The sequence below is a fragment of the Dufourea novaeangliae genome, unplaced genomic scaffold, assembly GCF_001272555.1.
Source record: "Dufourea novaeangliae isolate 0120121106 unplaced genomic scaffold, ASM127255v1 scaffold8, whole genome shotgun sequence".
NCBI classification, from domain to species: domain Eukaryota; kingdom Metazoa; phylum Arthropoda; class Insecta; order Hymenoptera; family Halictidae; genus Dufourea; species Dufourea novaeangliae.
The window spans coordinates 602205-622430 of NW_015373923.1; the positions used below are offsets into that span (position 1 = coordinate 602205).

Below are 20226 nucleotides of genomic sequence, written 5' to 3' on the forward strand. Positions count from 1 at the left end.
GGCCTGGCCGTTTACCGCGGGGGAACACACAGCAGCGGAGCGAGAGAACACCGGGGGTAAACCGGGATGAGAGAGAGAGTGAGAGAGGGGGACGGTTAGATCCCGCGCGTCGAAACGAGGGAGAGCGAGACGCGACGACCTACTTCGCCCGCGTCCCCCTGGCCCCTCCACGCGCGACCCATCGCCGCGTCGCTATACCCGCCGTCGTCCCTACCTCCCTCCCTTCACCCGCCCCAATCGGTCGCTACCCGCGCGGCGAACCCTCGTCCACGCTAACTCTCTGTCTCTCCGTGCCCGTGGATCCTCTCTCTCCGCCACGATCCCTCGAGCGACCCTCGCGTATACCGAGCTCTCTCTCGCCATTCCCCTTGCCACCCGACCGTACACCACCCGCCGGTTTCCCTTCCCTTCGCTCAGCTCGCGTTTCTCTTCTCTGTCTCTCTCTCTCCCTCTGGTGCGCTAGTTCCCTTGCTATATCTCTGTCTGTCGCTCCTCACCTCTCTCGACCCGCAGTCTCCAATCTTCTGTCCTGCATCCCTCGACCCACCTTCCGTCTAGCTCTTTCTCTCTCTCTCTTATTCGAGCGCGCTCCCATCCCTCTCATCCCAGGATACCTACGCCATCCGGCGACGGACCCCGAACCCTTGGGCGCCCCTTTGCTCTTAGCCGCGGATGCGAAAGCCGCGGCGGTGTATATATGTATGTATGTATGTATACGGGGCGAAGGGGCGAACGAGCATAGAACGAACCGAGAGGCGATGGCGGCTATACCCCGAGAACTACCACGTTGGGTAGCTTCAAGCAGCTACGGCCAAGTTCCCGTAACTCGCGCTCCGGTAAATTTCCACGGAGACCCACCTCCTCCTCCTGATTCTCCTCCTCTCTTCGTTTCGTTCACCTTACTCTCTACACCTTTGCTCCTCATTCGCCCTCTGTGTCCGTTCTAATATCGTCTTTCTCTCTCTCTCTCTCTCTTTCTTGCTCTCTATATAATACCTCCCTCTCTATCCCTTCGGTTTTCTCTATCTCTCTCTTCCTGTCTCCTCATCTTTGTCTCCGTCTTTTGTACCGTAGACCAGGGTGAAACCACCACCGGCAGCGATCTTCGCGTCCCCCCCCCGCCCCCTTAATACGTCCCTTCTTCCGCCTTCTACTACTTCCACGTTCGCATCGTCGACGACGTCGTAGCGTTTCTCCCCTTCGTCTTCTTTCGTTCTCGATCGTTCGTTCGCCCCGGGGCCCACCCAACCCCGTCTCCCTTTCTTTTTTCCCCAGCCCTGTCTTCTTCCACCGACACAGGGCCGTCCTCGAGGCAGCCGCTACCAGGATTTCCACTTCGCTGACGATTACGTGGGTGTCCAGGTAGGTGTGAGATTGCAAAGATACGCGAGCTTGCTGGTGGGATGGACGCAAGGGAGAGTGTGTTTGTGTGTGTGTGTGTGTAGTGAGTGTACGCGCGGCGTACAAAGCGTGGGCGTTCGACGGAAGGGTGGCCACCTATCACCTCTCTCTCTCTCTCTCTCTCTCTCTCTCTCTCTCTCTCTCTCTCTCTCTCTCTCTCTCTCTCTCTCAGTCTCTCTCTGGGATATCGATTTTCCCTTTTTACACGAAAATTTTCGAAAGGCTCGCGTTTCACGCGGGACAAAAGGGGTCGGTTGTCGCTCGGTTGAAAGGGAAGAAATCCCAGGTATACGGCCGTGTTTCCAGCGAAACCCACGCGGCTTAACCATTCCAACGATATATATACGCGAAAACACGGCGCCGCTAATTCTACGCGCAAACATCAACCTCTTCACCACCCTCTCTCTCACTCCATGTTCAGATACAACCCCCATTCCGCAACAGGGCAACGATGTATCTTTCATGTTATATACATATACCGGAGGAGAAGTTGCCGCCGCCGTGGTGAAACCGATTCAAAGTTTTCAAGAACACCGAACAAAGTTCGCGGAAAGTATGCGGGAGACGGGCGATACAGGGGGTTGGAAGGCGTTGCGCCTCCCTCCATGGAATTACTTTCTCGTCCGATTGAAGGAATCCAGTGCGCAATTAAAACGACCCGATCCAACCACCGAGACCTCGGTAATTATAATACGATTTCCAACGCGAAACAAGGTCCACGAACGAGTCAACACGCGGCGGGAATAAAAAATTGAAAAAAGAATTGAGTTTGTCCGTCGACGAACTTTTGTCCGACCGACACAACAACGAGAAAAGATTGAAAAAGATTGAATGAAAAAAATTATAACAATAATAACTAAATAATAAAAATATAAATAAAGAATTTTGACAATTTTCTTTATTTCATCGAGCAGTATTTTGTTTTAATACATAATAAAAATAATATATTGTTGAAGGTGTTAATTTCTTAACGCAAAACAATACGCTTTATTTTTGAAAGAGAACGGTAAGAAAACATTAAATAGACTCGTCGGTGAAAAATGCTGTCTTTAAAACGTTCAGCTTTAAGCATTCGTAACGATTACAAATTAATTATATATTTCATTTAATTTCTTAATTTTCAAGGTCGACGGGCATTTAGTGAGCAAATAAAAACCCAATAGACATCGATACGAGAAAGTTGATTTTTCAGCAAAAGTGTCACCGAATTCTTCGATCCGGCCCGGCCCGCTGTGCGTCATACGATTCATTCGAATTAACTTTCTCCCCTTTCCGTAGCTTTCGGCCGTAAATTCGCCGTCTCTCTCTTTCTCGCATCCCTTGCCACGCGTTAAGTGTACCAACCTCCTCCACCTCCCCCCCACCCGATGGTGCAAAACATTGGAAATGGAAACTCGTGACAACGGAACATCCCACGTGGGTGGAAGAGGGTAAGCGCGCGAGCGCGCTGGCGCGCAACACGGTACCGAGTGAAAGGGAGAACACCGACGAACGAAAGAGAGACATCAAGGGAGAGGGGGGAGGGAGAGATACATTTATGAATTGCCCCATTCACGGAATGCGAATTCTCGCTCGGCAAACTTTAGGGGTCAACGGGTCGGGAACTGTTAGGTAGTTCCTCTACCATTGCCCCCGTGCATGCGCTCTAACCCGCCCCTCGAGCTGTCTCGTTCCCTCCCCCTCCCCCACTTTCCCCTCGAACTTTTCCACCCAGTCCCGCTGCTGCACGCTCGTGTTTCCATCGCGTCGTCTCTTGGCGGGCTGCTGCTCACGGTGCAGCCGGTCAGATGACCCTCGACCGCGTGGGAGGGTTGAAAAGTTTATCACGGTAGGATCTTTTACGGTTGCAACGACGATAACGCTGGCAGAAATGTGAGGTGGGGAGGAGGATAATCGTCGTGGTTGAAAAGTCGCCGAGAGACGAGTCGGCTGGGCCACGAACGATGGGGAGGAGAGAACACGGGCGAGGCATTATTCACTTTGCGGGAGTCGCTTCTACGCGGTCGTAATAATTTTCCTTTTTTATGAATGAACCTCGCTGCTTCTCTCTCTCTGCCGTCCCGTTCTCTTGTTTATTCGTGCTTACGCACGCGCACGTGTGTGTCTGCTCCCGTGGAGACTGGAGCGCGGGAGGAAATTCGTCTTCGTCAAAACTAGAGAGGGGAAGGGGTTACGGCACCCTCCTTCAGCCAGTAAAATAATTCTTGTCCCGCGATTTCTTTGCCTACTCGACTTTTTCCCTACCGTGATATTTCTGTCGATCGTACGCACGGTTTCGAATCGCGAATCTCCCCCTGCTGCTCCCGTTATGAGTCACACAAGACTTAATTTCACCGCTCGTGTGTCCACCGGAAGCGCTACGCCTGGGAACCATAATAGCGGGAGGAAAGGGGGAAACAATACGTCCCCCTTCCATGGACGCGAAAGGGGTTCGACGTCGGGAGCAATTGATCGGAATCGAGTAGTCCAGCCGCGACGGAAATTTCCCTGAATCGAAGATATATTCTTTTAACCTCTCCAGCCTCTTGTGGACCCGCGAATCGAACGTACATGGTGTCAAGAAATTCCACGTCGCGGCTACCATAGATGGATGCTACATTTTTTATTTGGTGGAGATACAAGAATGTTCTCGCAAAATTGACCTTGACCTTGAATTTGAAGGTCAAGTTTTGTTTTCGTTGAACTGAACTATGGGTCGGAACTGAATCGTTCTGTTGGGAAATGATGGAGTTTCATTCATTTTCGAACTGCTTTCATTTGTAATATATTAAATCTCGCAGTCAGATACAACTCAGATATCATTCTATTGATACATATGCCACGAGTGGTGTGATCTCCCACGTGGGCTTCTACACATTCGTATCGGCAAGGAATTTCACGATCCTTCGTGGGTTATGGCGCACACGGGCTACATTTCCATTCGCCGCACGACCACTGATTACGACAATAGGACCAGAAGGGGGGGAGGGGGCACCTGTGACTACCATGCAAGGTAGCACCGTATACCAACGGGCATTGTAATTCTTCTTTTTTTTTCTTTCACTCTCTTCTAAGCGACTTGGCCCAGGTCAGAAACACCTATTATTCGTTTACGCCGCGTCTACGGCCAGTTCGGAGGCATGGTCATTCGACGACAAGTTAATCCCGTATATACCTCGAGGCCCTCCCTCTCCGTCCCCTTTACGGTTCCTCGGCTCGTAAAGCGAAACAAAGAAGGCGAACCGTAACCTCGAGAGCCGAAGTGATTTAAGGGCTCTATGGAATTATTAATTGTGACCCCACAGTCCCCGGCTGGCGGGCCGTGCGCAAAACACTATAAAACCGTCCACGTAATCGTACACCATTCGAATCGTTGCTTCTCCATTATACGGCCTATTAGCTTTCAGTCGCTGTCTTTCCACCCTCTTATCCGGCGAATCCATCATCACGCGGCTACCAACACACCGTCTCTCGGCAAACAAATTGTATTATATAGCCATTTCTCGGACGACATGGAACACGTTACGTATTATTTATTCGTGGTCTCCGATCACGTGCCGTTTCATATTTATGTGTATCCTACTTTGCTTCGTGCGGTTAAACAGAGGGTGTTCGGAAAGGGTTGGACACTACGGTGGGGACTGTGGAAAATCACGGGGAACATCGAGGTGCCAGGTTACTTTCACCTATCCCAAACACCTGTTCGTTCGGTTAAATATACACACAGGGTGTCCCAATAAGATCGGACAATCCGCAACATGTATATTCTTCGTGCAAATATAAATCGAAAAATACTTTACCGTTTTGTAATATGAAGCTCCATTTCCGAGATATTAACAGTTAATTTGTATTAGTCAAATCCTTCAATTACTGTATTCGAGTATGCATAACTGTTGCGAACCGAAGTTTCTTTATCTGTATTCTCGTCGGTGAAACGAATGTCACCTTTTGCTATTTTATTATTCACTTCATTTATTCATTAAAAAAAGACCAAGTTACCAATGATTACCGTCCATCCTTCAATCCTGTCGCAAACCGTGATTGTTTTTCGGAACAAACTGATTTTTCGCCACCTGGATTCATTCAAATCGGACCACTGTATACGTCGCCAAGGCCAAATCCCCTCCAGTTATTTACCCGTGTCCGTCGAACAGTCATCGCGGACAAAACGGAAAATCCGGTTGTACACATCGGTGTCCCTCGTCGTAAATAACGAAAAGTCGCCCCGCCGTTCTCGGGCCGCGCCTGGCAGTAGTCGTACCCGTCCTCGCAAATGAGTCCGAACAGGATCGTTGAACGTTTCGCACGACGACGGGGGGGAGGACGATTGCGAAGTTGGCGCCAACTTACTTCCATGGGGCTTCGAGAAACGCGAGTTGTACTCGGGGGGCTGTTCCTTCGAGGGTAACGAGTAACGTCTCGCAACCTGGGAGAGGGGAGGGGAGGGACAACCCTTTCTCCTTTCGAATTACAACCGTCTCTTTGATATATAGTACAGTTGATTCCATTTAACTAATTACGACAACGACTCGGAATCGGTGCAAAGGACCCACGAAGAAAAGGAGGGGGGAGGCAATAATTTCACCGTGGATGTAAGCGATGAGAAGCTAACGACTGAACCAATGAACCCTGTACTTCATCCAACGAGTCGAGTCAGTGACTATAGACAAACGGGAGGTCATGATCATTTAGGTGGACAGGAACAAGGGCAGTTGTCGGTCAAGAGTTGGGCTTAGCAAGTTTTAAATTTCTTTATTCTCGAGAAACGTAAAAGACAGAGTAAACGTGAAATTTAAATACGTTCGATACTGAAAATAAACATTTAGAAATATGAACAAGAGGGTTAACAAATAGTATTTGAATCGTTGGATTCACTAAACCTATTAAACAGCAGAGTCAGTAGAATAATGTATCTCAAGTGATCATCCTTAAGTAATTAAAAATTGTATGGAACTCTCGAAAATCGATAGTTTGAACAAGGGTATTCTTGGATTTTTTATTTCCTCTCGCCAGTTTCACAGCGAAACCGAAACCACCAACCCCTCATCCCCACCCGCGATTGCTCGTTTGGGGAGGTTGCGCACCGAGCACGGTTGTGGCAACCACGCTCAGAATTTTATAGCCGTGGAAAAATTGAAAAATTGTTCGGGCTTCCCCGGACGCTAACGACGGGACAGACTACTTTTAACGTGACTCGGTCCCTGGCCTCTGGGGGCCGAAAGAAGCGTCGTAAAACCCGAGCGTTCGATAATAAGGTACAGGTGGGGTGAGGGGAACGGGCTTGGTAATCCGTGCTCGGATAAACCGATAGTCGATTTTCCGTTCAGCTAATCCTGCGTCCGTTTCCACGAAAACTTGCGAGGCTAGGACTGCGCGCGCGCGCGCGCGCGCCAGAGTATTCGTCATTCCATTCTTCAGGCCCGGGGTAAACAAGACGACCGTTTTCCCGAAAGACCCCTTGTTCCGTCGAACCGTCCGACAACTACGGTACTTTAATACCCTCCGTTGACGTTACAATTACTGGCTCGCTTGGTGATATTCCTGATTCCCTGTACTATTATATATTCTAGGCGTTTTTCTGAACGGTGCACAACGGTCCAGAGTCAATATTCAAGCTGCTTCGTACTGAGACACCGATCACACCAAAGGGTCCTAAGAGAATATTAATGCACGGAACAAATCTTCCACAGTTAAGAGCAAGTTGATATGATTTTCCTTTTTAAAGATAAAATAATGATTTCTTTTTCACCGTTTCAACTACTAAATTTCGAATTCTGGACCACTTTGCGCGACGATTTGTGTTTTTTTTTTCTAGATTGTACGCAGAGATCAACGTCACGCCCGTTTCTATTATGCACAACCGAGAGCCATTTAACGGATGAGAAAACCGGGCTCCCTTCTCCCTCGATTCCGGCGAAAACGTTGAACTTCAACCTTGGACACACTTTCGCGGGGTGACTATCACTCGAGACGAAAAGTTCCTGGTCCGTTCTACAGTGTAATTAGTATCTAGGACTTCTATCTCATACAGAAAATTAAATAAAGAAAATAAAAATACTGAGTCCTCTCTGATCTGTACCGAGTTTTTGTCGAACGGACAAATTCATTATCTAGAATCTAGATAATAGATCATTAATATAGATTCTAGATTAAAGAGTTTCGAATAACGAGTAAAAGATACAAAAATTCCAATTTTTTTATAACAAAAATAATACTTCTTGCATGAGTCGACATTTGACAAGCAATTATTTAATTTCAGTATCGATACCTTGACGGTATCGGTTTATCCCTACCCACAAAGCAGATATATCGGCTATCTAAGGTACTAAAAGGGTTAAATCCAGGCCGTTTTCTCCGGGTCTCATCCGGCAGACACACATACACACATACACTAATACACACACGCGTGTCTTTTTCGCGGAACGATCGCGACCGTTAAGTCTGCGGACCGGCGGCGAGCGTCACGGAGCGAACGCACGCACGCAGAGGAGACGTGCACGCAAGCACACACACACACACACCACTGAACCTGTGTGTATGTGTGTGCACAGCCCACGCGTGTAGAACGGCAAGAGAGAAAAAGACAGAGAGCGCGCACGAGCACGTGCGTTCGCTTTATCCTCGTCTGTGGTTCAGCGCGTTTTAGTGCTCGCTCGGTCGCGCACATCCTTCCGCGAAAGGCCGAGGAGCCCGCGAGGGAAGCAGGTGAAAATTAATTGTACGGGTTACCGGGCTCTCGTAACGGCGAAGGAGCACACACGAACACACACACATACACATAAACACACACGTGTGGCCATCGCCGCTCTGGTGGGCTTTACGTCTTCTTGGGTCGCGTCGGTTGGTGCGCGGCGCGCAAAGTGCGCCTCGCACGTATATACACCCCGGAGAGAGAGAGGACGTGTCGATCGATTTTCCCGTCTCTCCCCACCGTACACCTCGCCCGACACAACTCTTCTCTGCTCTCTCACTTGCTCCTTTCTCTTTCGCGTCCTTTCCCCCCTTTTAGCGCGCGCGACGCGACTCCGCCGTTCGTTAATCGGCCGCGCGCCGTGGTACGCGTCCGACCCGCTACGTCTAGAGAGCGAGCGCGCGCGGGGTACACCGATATCGAGATCGATAAGGTGTATCCGGTGACGTCTCCGCTCCTTCGAGAGTTCCCCCTCCTCCTAACCCCTCTTCCCGCCACCCCCCCGCCCCGAATGGTTCTATATCTTCTCGATCTCCGTGCGCGTTCGAAATATTTTCGTAACGCCACCGTTTTCTCGATAACGACGAGGCGATTCCCGACGTTTCCTACCGTCTCCTCCCCTGTCCTCTACCTCTCGCGTGCTACCCAATTTATCGATAAACACCGGCTGCTGCCACGCGATATACACATGTATGTATGTGTATATATGTATATGTATAGATAAAAAAAACATATAGGGACATGGGACCAAACGTACAGGAAGCACTGTGCGATTCTGTATCTCATCGAGTACTATCAACAAATCGTTGTTACTACAAGTACAGTAAAGCCCTATGAGAGTTTGAAACTCGGAACCGCTACAAAACTTTCATCGCCAATCGTTTCAACAGCTCACAAATATAGTTTTTGTCCGAAGCCTCGGGAACAAAGCCGGGGGGGGGGGGATATATATGATGCGCTTGACAGGTTCCACGGCCTCCCCTTCAGTAGTGGAAATGAAGTACACACTTTCACGAGGAACTTCCTAATCCAACTCTCATGAAGCCTTTACTGTACCTAGCGTATACAACAAGATTCCTATCTACCAGGATCGTGAATCGACGACGGTTATATCGATCCCTCTCCCGAACCCTCGGGTACACCACCATTTACAAAATCGATACCTACAGGGAACAGAGGATATCCCCCGTTACGTGTGAAACGCTGCGCGGAAACGAGCTAGCATCGCGGCTCGTTCCCCTTTAAACACGCGCGCGCGTTCGGTTACAAACCGGGAGCCCGATTATTTCGGGGTACGATTATTTCTGGAACGACCGAAAAATCCGTAGCATTCGTGGCATTCGTTCGCGCGAGCGGCGTCACCGTGGGGGCCGCAGGTAATATAACGTCGTAGTCGTCGTCGTAGTGGCTCGTCGTCGTTAGCAGTTGTCGTCGTTCCGGTAAAGTGGGACTCAGAGAAGGCCAAAGGCTCTGGCGCTCGCGACCGACCAACCGAACGAGCGATATTTATCGGCACCCAAGGTAGGGGCGAGACTCTCCATCCTTCGCTGGCTGGCTGGACACGTCCGTTCGTTCGCTCGCGCGAAAAAAGAAATCGACGTTATATAGATGCCGGTCGCGACTGGTGTCCGCGGGTATTTACGACGGTAAATACGCCGGTCGCCACCGACGCCGTCGCCCAACGGCCTGGTAAATTTATCCGCGAATTACCAACAGCGGCGGCGGCGTTCCTTACTCCGTAACTTCGTGCCGCCGCGGGGCTACGTTCGCCTCGCGTACGGATTTTAGGCCGCGCTCATAAATCCGACTTTCCCCCTTGGGGCCGTCGCGCGAGGCTGTCGGAGGGGAGAGGGGAGGGGGGGGGAGGAAGGGTCGGTTTAAGGGTTTTGCCACGGGTTCGCCCTACCCCCCAACCTTTCTCATCCTCCAGGTTCTCTATATTTCAGAGGAAGAGAGACAGAGCACAGCTTGGAAAAACGGCTAGCTTCGGAGAGGGAAAGATCCCGTAGTCGCGGGGAAATTAAACGAGCGTTCGGGTACGCGCGAAAAAATCGCGTCGCTCGTAAATTTCGACGACCCCGTCGTCTGCTCTCATCCTTCTTCCTCCGTTTCCCACCTAGTTTGCGCTCTTTCTCATACACTCTATCACTATCTTTCTCTCTCTCGCTCGTTGCCGCCCCTCTTTTCCGTCGTCGTCACGGTCGCGAACCGGAAACTCGGACACTAAACATCTCTGGAACTCGGTAACAGAGGACAAAGAAATATATACATATATATGTACGAAAGAAGTCTGGGCGCCGTTGGGAAGAAGGAACGCGCGCGACTCGCGAAACTTTCGAAGGGGACATTACGTATGTATAGAGGGGAGGGAGGTTGTGGCTCACGGTGTCACCTTCGTAAGAACACTGGGTAGCCCCCGACGCGGTGGTAGGCGACGTCGACGTCGTTCCCCGTCGAGGAACGACGATGGTTCGAGGGCCGAGAGGGTCCCTGGACTCTGAAGAGGGGTTTTTTTTTTAGTGGATAAGGGTGCGCGGAGGGGCAAAGAACAAGGGGAAGAGAAGCGCGGTTCGACTTCGTTTATATATATATATATATATATATATATATACGAAGGGAAGAATCCGAGGGGGACAGGAACGGCGGAAAAGGACGAGGGGCACCCCAGAGGGGAGGGGTCAGGAATGGACGATAGGTAGCGCACACCACCGTAGAACGACGAGCCGCGGGGTTAGGGAGGCAAGACGAAGCAGGACACCGAAGGAAAAGCAAGACGCGCGACGACGCGCCGCGCGCGGCATGGCAAAGCATGGCAAGGCGAGGCGCAAGCTGGGCGGCTGCGACGGAGGATGAGAGAGGGAGGGGGGAGGGCCGAATGGCGCGGTGCCGCATGGTGAGGGGAAGTCCGGGTAGAGGGGCTAAGCGGAGGGGGCGAGAGAGAGAGAGAGAAGACGGCGTCGCGAGTCCGCGGAAACCGGCGGCGACGGCGACCACCGTCGCAGTTGAGCGTCGCGATTCGTCGCGAGAGCATCGTGCGTTGGTAGTTCGCGCCCCGCCGTGTAATACCACCGTGCACACATCAACGACAGAACAGTTAGCTGCGAGGCGTAGAACCGGGCGGATCAACTGATCGGTGATCAGGTTCTATAGTCGAGAAGGGAAGCAAGGTGAGCGACGCGACGCGCGCCCCGAAAACCAGTAAACGCGGCGCGACACAGCAGACCGACCGACCACGCACACACCGGCGGTTCAGTCGAGGTCGATCCACCGTCAGGTGAGGATCGCCGGTGTCACGGTCTTAACTGTACCATATATACTCGCAGTACACGACATCTATTAAAACGCGATCGATTGCCGATATATATACATCGCGGGCGTGTGTGTATACTACGTGAGTGCTCTGTGTGTCCTGTTTTGTGTATATAGATGTACACATGTTATCATCGCTCATCGTACGAACTCGCGCGACGTTTATACGTTTTTAAAACCATACCGCCGACTATCACTAGCACCACGTCAAGTCGAGTAATTGTTTCTCTCAGTGAGGAAACGAAGAAAGTGAAATAATCGAAGTGATAAATTGATGAGTGGCCCCTCTTTGCTGGTTGTTGTGCCCCATCGATTTCACGATCGATTTTGTTGTTGCTTCCCGGGTGACATGAAACGGGATATCGAACGATACTACGATTCTTTGGTGTGGTTTTCATGAATTCGAGATCGGAATTTTCGCTACGATTACGGACCAAGTAGCACACCGTTGAGCATCGAGGAAGAAAGAAGAGATTCACGGGAAAGTGCGTTAACAAAATTTGTTGGACGGTGTTTTCCCCTTCCCACGGTATTGGTGCGTGTAGACGGGTGCTGCTGGCGTTTGTCCTTGACGCTTGTCCTTTCGTGGAGACTGTGCGTGCTTTTTTTTCTGTTGCTCTCTCGGCCTGGCAACGTCTCTTTTCGGTTGGCGTATCTCTGTCGCTGGCTCGGGTGCCACTGAAGTAGGACAAACGAGAAGAACCGAGGGGAACACTAACTGACCGGAACAAGCAAGAAAACCGAGAAGACCGAGGCATCATCGAAAACTGAAGAGAGCGAGCCGCACGACCACGCGAATAACGCGACGGCGAAAACCGATCTGACTGGGGAAGCCGGGTACGACCTCTCCGCTGGAGCGTGTGTGTCTAGCCCCATCTTTGTTTCTCACGATTCCATCTTTCGTCCCGTCCTCGTTTCTACCAGTCGGCGGCGGCTGCTATTCCTCGTGGTACAGCAATAATATCGTTTCCCGCGCGGACTGCGGATTGGCTGATGTGCCCACGAACGAAGAGCAGAGCAGCGAAGCAACGTGCCCCGTTTTACTCGCGCTAGCGCCGAGGACGCATACAGAGAAGTGAGAGAGAAAGAGGTGGAGTACGCCAGAGTGGTAAAGCGTGACGGCCGACGAAGAGAGCAAGAGCCAGCAAGGAGAGGGGAGAGTGGAGGGCGGCAGCAGACAGAGGACGAGAAGGGGAACCGCCCGACCGAGTTGTTTCATTCATAAAAAAGTTCTTTATTACTCTCTGTGAGCGCATGTGCTATTCCACGGAGGAGGACCTCCCCCGACCGGCGTAACCACGTTTACACACGGTATTATTTACTACTGCGCGAGATACGAATCGCTACCACACACCGTGGCAACGTTACGGCGTGCGGATCTGCTCTCTGTTACCCATCGGCCTCTATCGTGTTACCGTTGCCATTTGTGATCGTCGCACGACACGCGTGTGTATATGTGTTCTCTGTCTCTCGTCGACGTTGTGACCATCGACGCGGATCTTTAATTAAGGAACACATTCTAACATCGACGATCATCATCGGATCGACGAAAGCCGTTGTGTCGTACACCATCGGACATCGTGAGAAGAGGAGCAACCGAGCCGGTGTGTGTGTGTGTGGGGTTCTCGAGTTCGACCTCTCGGCCGTTTCTTTATCGAGCAACCGAGTGTGTGTGTGTCGTCCGTCGTGCCCCCTCGACGTCGTCGTCGTCTCTTGCGGACGAGCAATTGGAATTCCTCGCGTGTCCACACGCAGGCCCGATATAGTCGGATGGCGCGATCTGGAACGTGAACGTCGATCGATCGCCTTCTCGCGCGCGTCACAAGACCGCGACCGTTCGAGGCTCTTGGTGACGATTCCGCGCGCGCGGCTGACACACGCTCTTGAGGACGCTAGCGTGAACAACAGGAGAGGAAAATCACGGTGGAGTGTGTGACCTATCTGTGTGCGCGCGGTACTGTGCCCCCCTGTGTGTTCTCTCGTGTGTGAACAAAGAGACTGAGAAAGTATAGAGGGGTAGAATAAAAAAAAACGGGAGTATCATCGATTTTCGGTAGTGTCTGTCCGCGAGTGGAAAGATTCACGTGGAAAATTTCGAATCGCGCCGCCCGGTGGTGGCGAGAAACACGAAGAAGAAAAACCAAAAAACGAAATCGTTCAACCTGGATCTACGAACGACGAATCTGGACGTATACGCGGACGATCCCGATCGGTTGTTGGACGGTCGCGATAACAAGTCGCGTACCAGGGACCGCCGAGCCACGAAAATAGATCCGAAAATCGTGGTCGACGAGGGCGGCAGCATCGTGACGGCCACGGAGGACGGGATTTACGAGGATCGTTTGCGAGAATCCGCCGTCGGCGGGAAGGACAGTCGTCTCTCCGCGATGAGGGGCGAGTCGGCGCGACCCGGGAAGCGCCCTTTAAGGGCGCTCTCCGCATCCGAGAAGATGGACGCGATACAGAGGGTTCACGAGGGCGAGAGCAAGGCATCGGTGGCGCGTGATATCGGTGTACCGGAATCGACGTTACGCGGTTGGTGTAAATCCGAGCACAAGATTCGCGGTATGGCCAGGAACTCGTCGACGCCGGACAGCGAAGCACACTCGCCCGCTTCGTCATCAGGGGCGAACGTGACCGGTGGTGGTGCTGGTAATCTAGTGGGTGGTTCGGCGAATCTGTCGAGCGAGGACGAGGGACCGTGCGCGAAGAAATCGAAGCTGGATCAACAGACATCGGTGGTAACCGGGGCGGGCACGTCGTTCATCGGCACCAATGATGTGTGCACGGACACGGATGTGGGCAAGGACAACAGCAAACAACAGCCGAAGATCGATTACGTGGGACTGATGACAAGTATGGCGGGCATGAGACCGGAGAACAGTTCGTTGTTGCTCCAACAGCTGGGCCTATTGTCCGGCGCCACTGGCACCCTCGCCAAGAATCTCTTGAGCATGTCACCGGCGTTGTCGCACGGCAGCACGGTCGGTCTGGTGGAGAACGGTTTACAGTACACGAAGAGCAGCACCGGGAACCTGGTGAACGCGTCGAACACACTGAACGGCGGTGGTAACAGCAAAAGGCACACGATCTCCGCGATCGCGCCCGCGCAAATGGACTCTGTGGTCGCGAAATCGTGCACGCGAAAGAGCCTGCCACCTGCCGCGGAAGCACCCTCGACACCGGTACCAGCGTCCCCGCGAAAGACCAACGAGAACACCGGTATACAACGCACCACGAAACCGAAGAAGGACGGGAACGTGAGCAGCGGCGGCGGCGGTGGTGGTGGCGGTAATACCAACAAAAAGGTGGACGAAGCTCTTTGGTTATGGTTGACGCAGCAGCAACAGCTGCTCGGTCAACAGTCGGCCAGCTTCAATCCAAGCATCAATCAGCAGGACGGCTCGTGGTTCTGGCAATGGTACAAGCAGTGCAGCTTCCCCCTGATGACGCCCACGCCGACCCAACTGACGCCCAGCCTGGTCGCCAAGAAATCGCCGAGCAAGGCGAGGGCGATGCTCGACAATGTTCTTTGTCACAACAACAACAACAACGAGAACGTGAAACGCAGCCTGAACATGGACGTGGTGGACGAGGAGGAGATCGACGCGACGGCTGGCGGTGACGTGCCCAGCAGCACCGAGGAGGCGATCGAGCACGGGGAGAAGTTCTTCAAATGGTTGGACAAATGCTCCGATCCGGCGGTCACCAGGCTCCAGATTATACAGTTCAGATACCTATTGGACAATCTGAAGGCGTGTAGGAAGAAGACGTCCTCTAGCTCGAAACAAAGCAGAAAGTAGGCGAGAGAGAGAGAGAGAGAGAGAGAGAGAGAGAGAGAGAGAGAGAGAGCTCTGTGATGCTAAATATATATCTTAGAAAGAGTGGTGTCTGTGTGTGCGTGCGTTTCAGCGCACGGCAAACGCCCGAGAAACACCGGATTGAAACGAGTACAGGTAGAAAGAAAGAAGTAGAGACCAGAAATCGAGCAGTTCTTTTTTTTCTCGAACCAACACGATACCACACGGTCACGATCTCCTTTTCGTTGAACTCTTCGTCCATTGGAACGACACCCCCCCCCCCAGGTTTCGGTTTTTAATTCTAAGGTTCACGTCGTATGTTCGTTTTCCTTTGAATTTATAATTCGCGTGCCGTGTTTGTGTGCGCGGCCGAAAGAGAGAGAGAAAATACGAACGGATTAATCGTTTATGTCGTTATCATTTCATCCAACTTCGTTTGTGTACGAGTCGTAATTTTCAAAATCGTTTTCTTTCTCTCATCAATTACGCCCCCCTCCCCGCGACCTTACCCCGTTCCCTTCTTTTTTTTCTTCTTTGAGTTACCGTTAGGAGTCGGGCTGAATCAAAATATAGAGAGATGGGTCGTAACGATCTGTTGCTTGTCTAAAGCTTTTGTACATAAGAGGATATACCAAATTCGTGAATGGACTGTTGTAATTATATTAAAAAGTTAAGGTGTCCGTAGGAGAGGTAATTATTAATATCGAACACAACGTTATCATTCGTTTAGCGTATAAAGTGCGTGTGTGATTGGTGCGCGCGCGCGCGCGCGTGAGCTCGACCCTGGAAAGAACTTCCCTTGCCGATGATCGGACATATAAAACTAGAATGTGGATCGTTCGACCGAGGAAACTGTTTTTAGACTTTTCGTCTCGAGGACTATACATACATATATAAATATATATATATATACACGTATATGTTACGTTGTTTACACTGATATGACACCGGTGTGTGTGTGTGTGTGTGTCTGTGCGCGTGCGCGCGCGCGCGTGTATATGGTGGGAAGTCGAAAACCGGAAATCGGTATCGCGCAAAACTGCACGTTATTCCGCGGTCGGGGCATGCCTCTTTTTTTGTTTTCTTTTTCTCGATTTAGTTACGTCTAATTTACTCGGTTTAATTATTCGCGCGAATATATTGAAATGAAGAGAAACAAAAAAAATGGCTTCACGATGTTCAATTGTGGACTGCGCTTTTCCCAAACAGTTCTACCTCTCGTGTTCTGTTAGCGAGTTATTTACGTACGGTAAATAAAACGTAAGATTGTGTGTATGATGTGTGCGTGAACGAATCTGTTTGAAAAGTATGGGTGAAGTGTGTGTGCGTACACGCGACTCGCACGAAACTAAATGGTCCAAAAGAAAAAATAACTGAGGAACACAACAAAAAATCCGATTAAACGACAAGAACCGCGATGTTTGTTATATCGATGAGAAATTATATATATTATATATAATATTTAAGGACCTTCGTCGCTTAGCTTTACGAGGATATAAGACGTTATTCGAATCTAGCGTTATACACACGTTTTACGATGACTACTTACCATGCTGAGTGGTTTGTCAAGCGGCACGTATTCGATGTAGTCGCTGACGAATTTTCCGCACCCCTGCCACGTGTACAGTTCCGGATATGGCAGCGTACTTCGTCTGATAGCCGTAGACACGAATTTCTGCACACGAGAAAGCGATAATAACTACAAAGAACACCATACCGCTGCCCTCCCTCTTTTCTTGTCTCGCGATTCTTTTTTGTTTTTCTTACTCTTTAATGGTGCTTTGCTACTGTAAGATTCGCCTCCGCCTACGTTCCCCTGTGTGCCTCTGTCAACTATTTATTTATCTTTGCCTTCTTTTACCTCTACGTCGTCGCGGAACAAATCCATTTACTGTTCGAACATCGTCAACGATCGGACCGATCGATCACGAACATCTTTGACCATCGTCGAAGCATTTACGAGCATTATTATTACTTTTTTTGTTTTGTTTCGTTGTCATTTTCTCGTTCCGTTTGTACAGAAATCAATGAACCGTTTCGCCAACGTGAAAACGGGTCGTGTCGTGTTCCTATCGTGCTCGAACGTGTCGGTATTTATATATGTATGTTACATACTTCGAATGGGAAAACCTGCGAATCTTACGGTCTAGCAAAGCGTATTTATATAAACGGAACAAAACCGAATAACATACAAAACACACAACAGAAAACCAAAGTGAAAAGAGGCGCTGTCGAGGGTTTTTTTTTTTGACAGCGCGTGTAAATAAGACTGTGACCGTGCACTTGCACGCGAAGTGCATACCATGTATTGTAGAACGTTTGAAGCATGTACGAATAAATGTATAGCGAAGTTTATTTTTATTATTTAGATCGTAGAAGAGACGGTTCGAGTGTATTTAGAAAGATTCCTATTACGCAGTCGTAATTTCCATTAGTTGAATTAAAGAGAGGAGAGGAAGGATTGATGAACGACGACAACGGAGAGAACTTAGAATCTATGGTTTGCAAGACGACATTCCTCGTTACCTTTTTTAAAACGATAAAACACAGAAAGAGACACATGCATACCTTGGAGGACGAATAAAACAGAGAACGACTCAGAAAAATTTTTAATGCTAATATCGATATACTTTTAATTTATAAACACGTTTTAATTTTTATACGAGAGATAAAATACTATGCCTTTGTACAATGAGTCGAAAACTATTTATCATGAGAATACACCGAAGAAAAGAAATAAAACACGAACGTATTCGCATACTTCTTGACACTTATTCCTTTTTACCGACACGAACGATACGAGGAATCGGGGGGGAGTAACGAGAAATGAAGCTTTCTTCACCGATTCCTGTATAAATATGTATATGCATAGAAGGAAAAAGCGAAGTTTAGTTCTCGCTCCGTGAATCGAACGACGGACGAAATTCTGTGCTGGATAGTTTTATTTTCGAATTCGTTAAAATTTTTCAGTTGATTCTTTACTTTTGGTTTATACACAGGTTATGTTTCTTACCTCGATAAGGAGGAAAGGTGAACGTCGAAGCTCGTGTTTGTACAATATGCGGAAAAAATGTGTAAATATATATCCAATGTTAGGTACAAAAATTGGAGAGTCTCTTGAACCGTTGACAAACAATATATTTGAACGAGTTTAAAAGTACGCGAACAAGTTTCCACACGCGCGTTAACACTTCGTTCGCCACCTTGAACTATTTGAAAAATGACCACAGTGGAGCCAACTTCACGCGATACCCGGTGGCAGAAATGAAAAACGGTGGCAACGAATTCGAACGCCTGACCCTCGATTGTTCGTAATTGTTAATAAAATCGAAAATTTCTATGCGCTTTTTTTAGGATGTGGAGAGGCTTCGACTTCGCGAGAAAAAACGGGGCCGTATAAGTTAAAAAAGTAAAAGAAAAAGCGACTCCTGCAGTTGATTAGTGAATTTAAGTAGTACACGAAAGAAACGATAAATCGAACTAATGTCCGAGTCTATCGATTAATATCTCTAATTTAATATTTAAAAATTTAATTTTAAAGAAACGCAAGAAATAAATAAAAAGTATTATTTAAACTGACCTTGACGTTTTCAAATAGCGTACGTACATATCACCATCATCCAAACTCTTTTTCTTTAATTTTTCGATTTAATAACGCGAATCGTCTCGTGCATGTTACACGTCCGTTGAGATAATATTGCGGAACGCGTGGACACACGGAACATAGGAAATGGACCTTTCACGGCTGAACTCTTACTACATCGATTCGCTATTTAGCAGTGGTTTGTGTTTAACTTACTTGCACACCGCATTCGTTCTTGCACACAAGCAGAAGCGGTTTTCGATCCGGATATTTCACGTGAAATTGTCGTCGAAAGTTTTCGGCATACCACGCGAGCACCTTCTCTTTGCCGCTGACGGTGCAGTAACTTTTCGGAAGTGTCTTCAGGTATAGATCATTTCTCAAGTCGACTTCTGGCCAGCATAATTTGATCAAACCGAGTTCTTGTTGCGTTTTTCTTATGAGTTCGGGCGTAATCCCAATGCGATCTTTCGCGTCTTTTAGCAATTCGTGCGACACCTGTTCGTCTATTTCCGTGAGGGTTGTTTGACTATCGTAACTTTCGAATTCACCTTCTTCGACGTTGTCGGACATGTTCGATCAAGAAATTTACGTGGGTAACTCCGAACGAGAAGAAATTAACGGTTGCTGCTTCGTTTCATTCCACTGACCGTCAGTGTTTATCTTCACTTGGTTAAGTGTCAAGATTTAAATCGAAACACTTCAATGAATGGTTATTTGTTGTCATGGTTATTTGATATCACAAATATTGTCTAGAGGGAAGCACAAGCTGGACGAATCAATCAGTAGTGCTTCAAGTTCTGTTTGATCATTATGTTGTGCAGACAACTGTCAGATGCGATTAAATGCCGAACATAACTTTCAGACGCATTATCTTAACGGATGACAATGCTAATTGGAAAATAACAAACGTAACTTTAGTAAAATTGTTTAACAAAACGGGAGATAATGCACAAACTGTCAACTGCTTTCTGTAGTTTCCGTTGATAAACCAAGATGGCGCCATTATCAGGATTTCCTATTACCGACACCTTTCGAGGGGAATGTAAATTACAAAAGCACACTGACGGTTAACAAAGTAAGTGCTCTGTTTATATACAACCACAATGCTAGATAATGGTATGAAATGTACTATTTTAACGAAATAATGAAGAAACACATATGTGAAATTATTTATTGTATTCCCTGAGTCGATTACGTTCATTAACGATTCATATTTGCGTTGTTTCCATGAAAAAAAACTTCAACGGGAACATTTGCATGTTTACCGAATTATTAACGAATAAGCAAACAAGTTGTTTTTAAATTTACACTGAAAGTAGCACGCCGTAATAGGCGTAATGATTTTATTAATAAAAATCTTTAGATACATATCACTGGTATAAAACATACGCATCATCGGAACAAAAATACATACAAGCTGCGAGAATAACGTTTCACGATGGTATATATTTTTATTTATA

General features: G+C 48.8%; 2 protein-coding genes across 2 annotated transcripts; one reads left to right on the forward strand and one right to left on the reverse strand.

Annotated features, from left to right (window-relative positions):
* Positions 1-13442: 13442 nt before the first annotated feature.
* LOC107194707 (protein distal antenna-like) lies at positions 13443-15460 on the forward strand. Its single transcript, XM_015584371.1, has one exon. The coding sequence runs from the start codon at positions 13768-13770 to the stop codon at positions 15181-15183; it is 1416 nt and encodes a 471-aa protein (XP_015439857.1). The 5' UTR covers positions 13443-13767; the 3' UTR covers positions 15184-15460.
* An 899-nt stretch (positions 15461-16359) lies between these two features.
* LOC107194520 (dynein regulatory complex subunit 7-like) lies at positions 16360-19336 on the reverse strand. Its single transcript, XM_015584162.1, has 2 exons — positions 18980-19336; positions 16360-16855 (listed from the first exon to the last, which is right to left on the reverse strand). The coding sequence occupies exons 1-2, from the start codon at positions 19334-19336 to the stop codon at positions 16700-16702; spliced, it is 513 nt and encodes a 170-aa protein (XP_015439648.1). The 3' UTR covers positions 16360-16699.
* Positions 19337-20226: the final 890 nt, after the last annotated feature.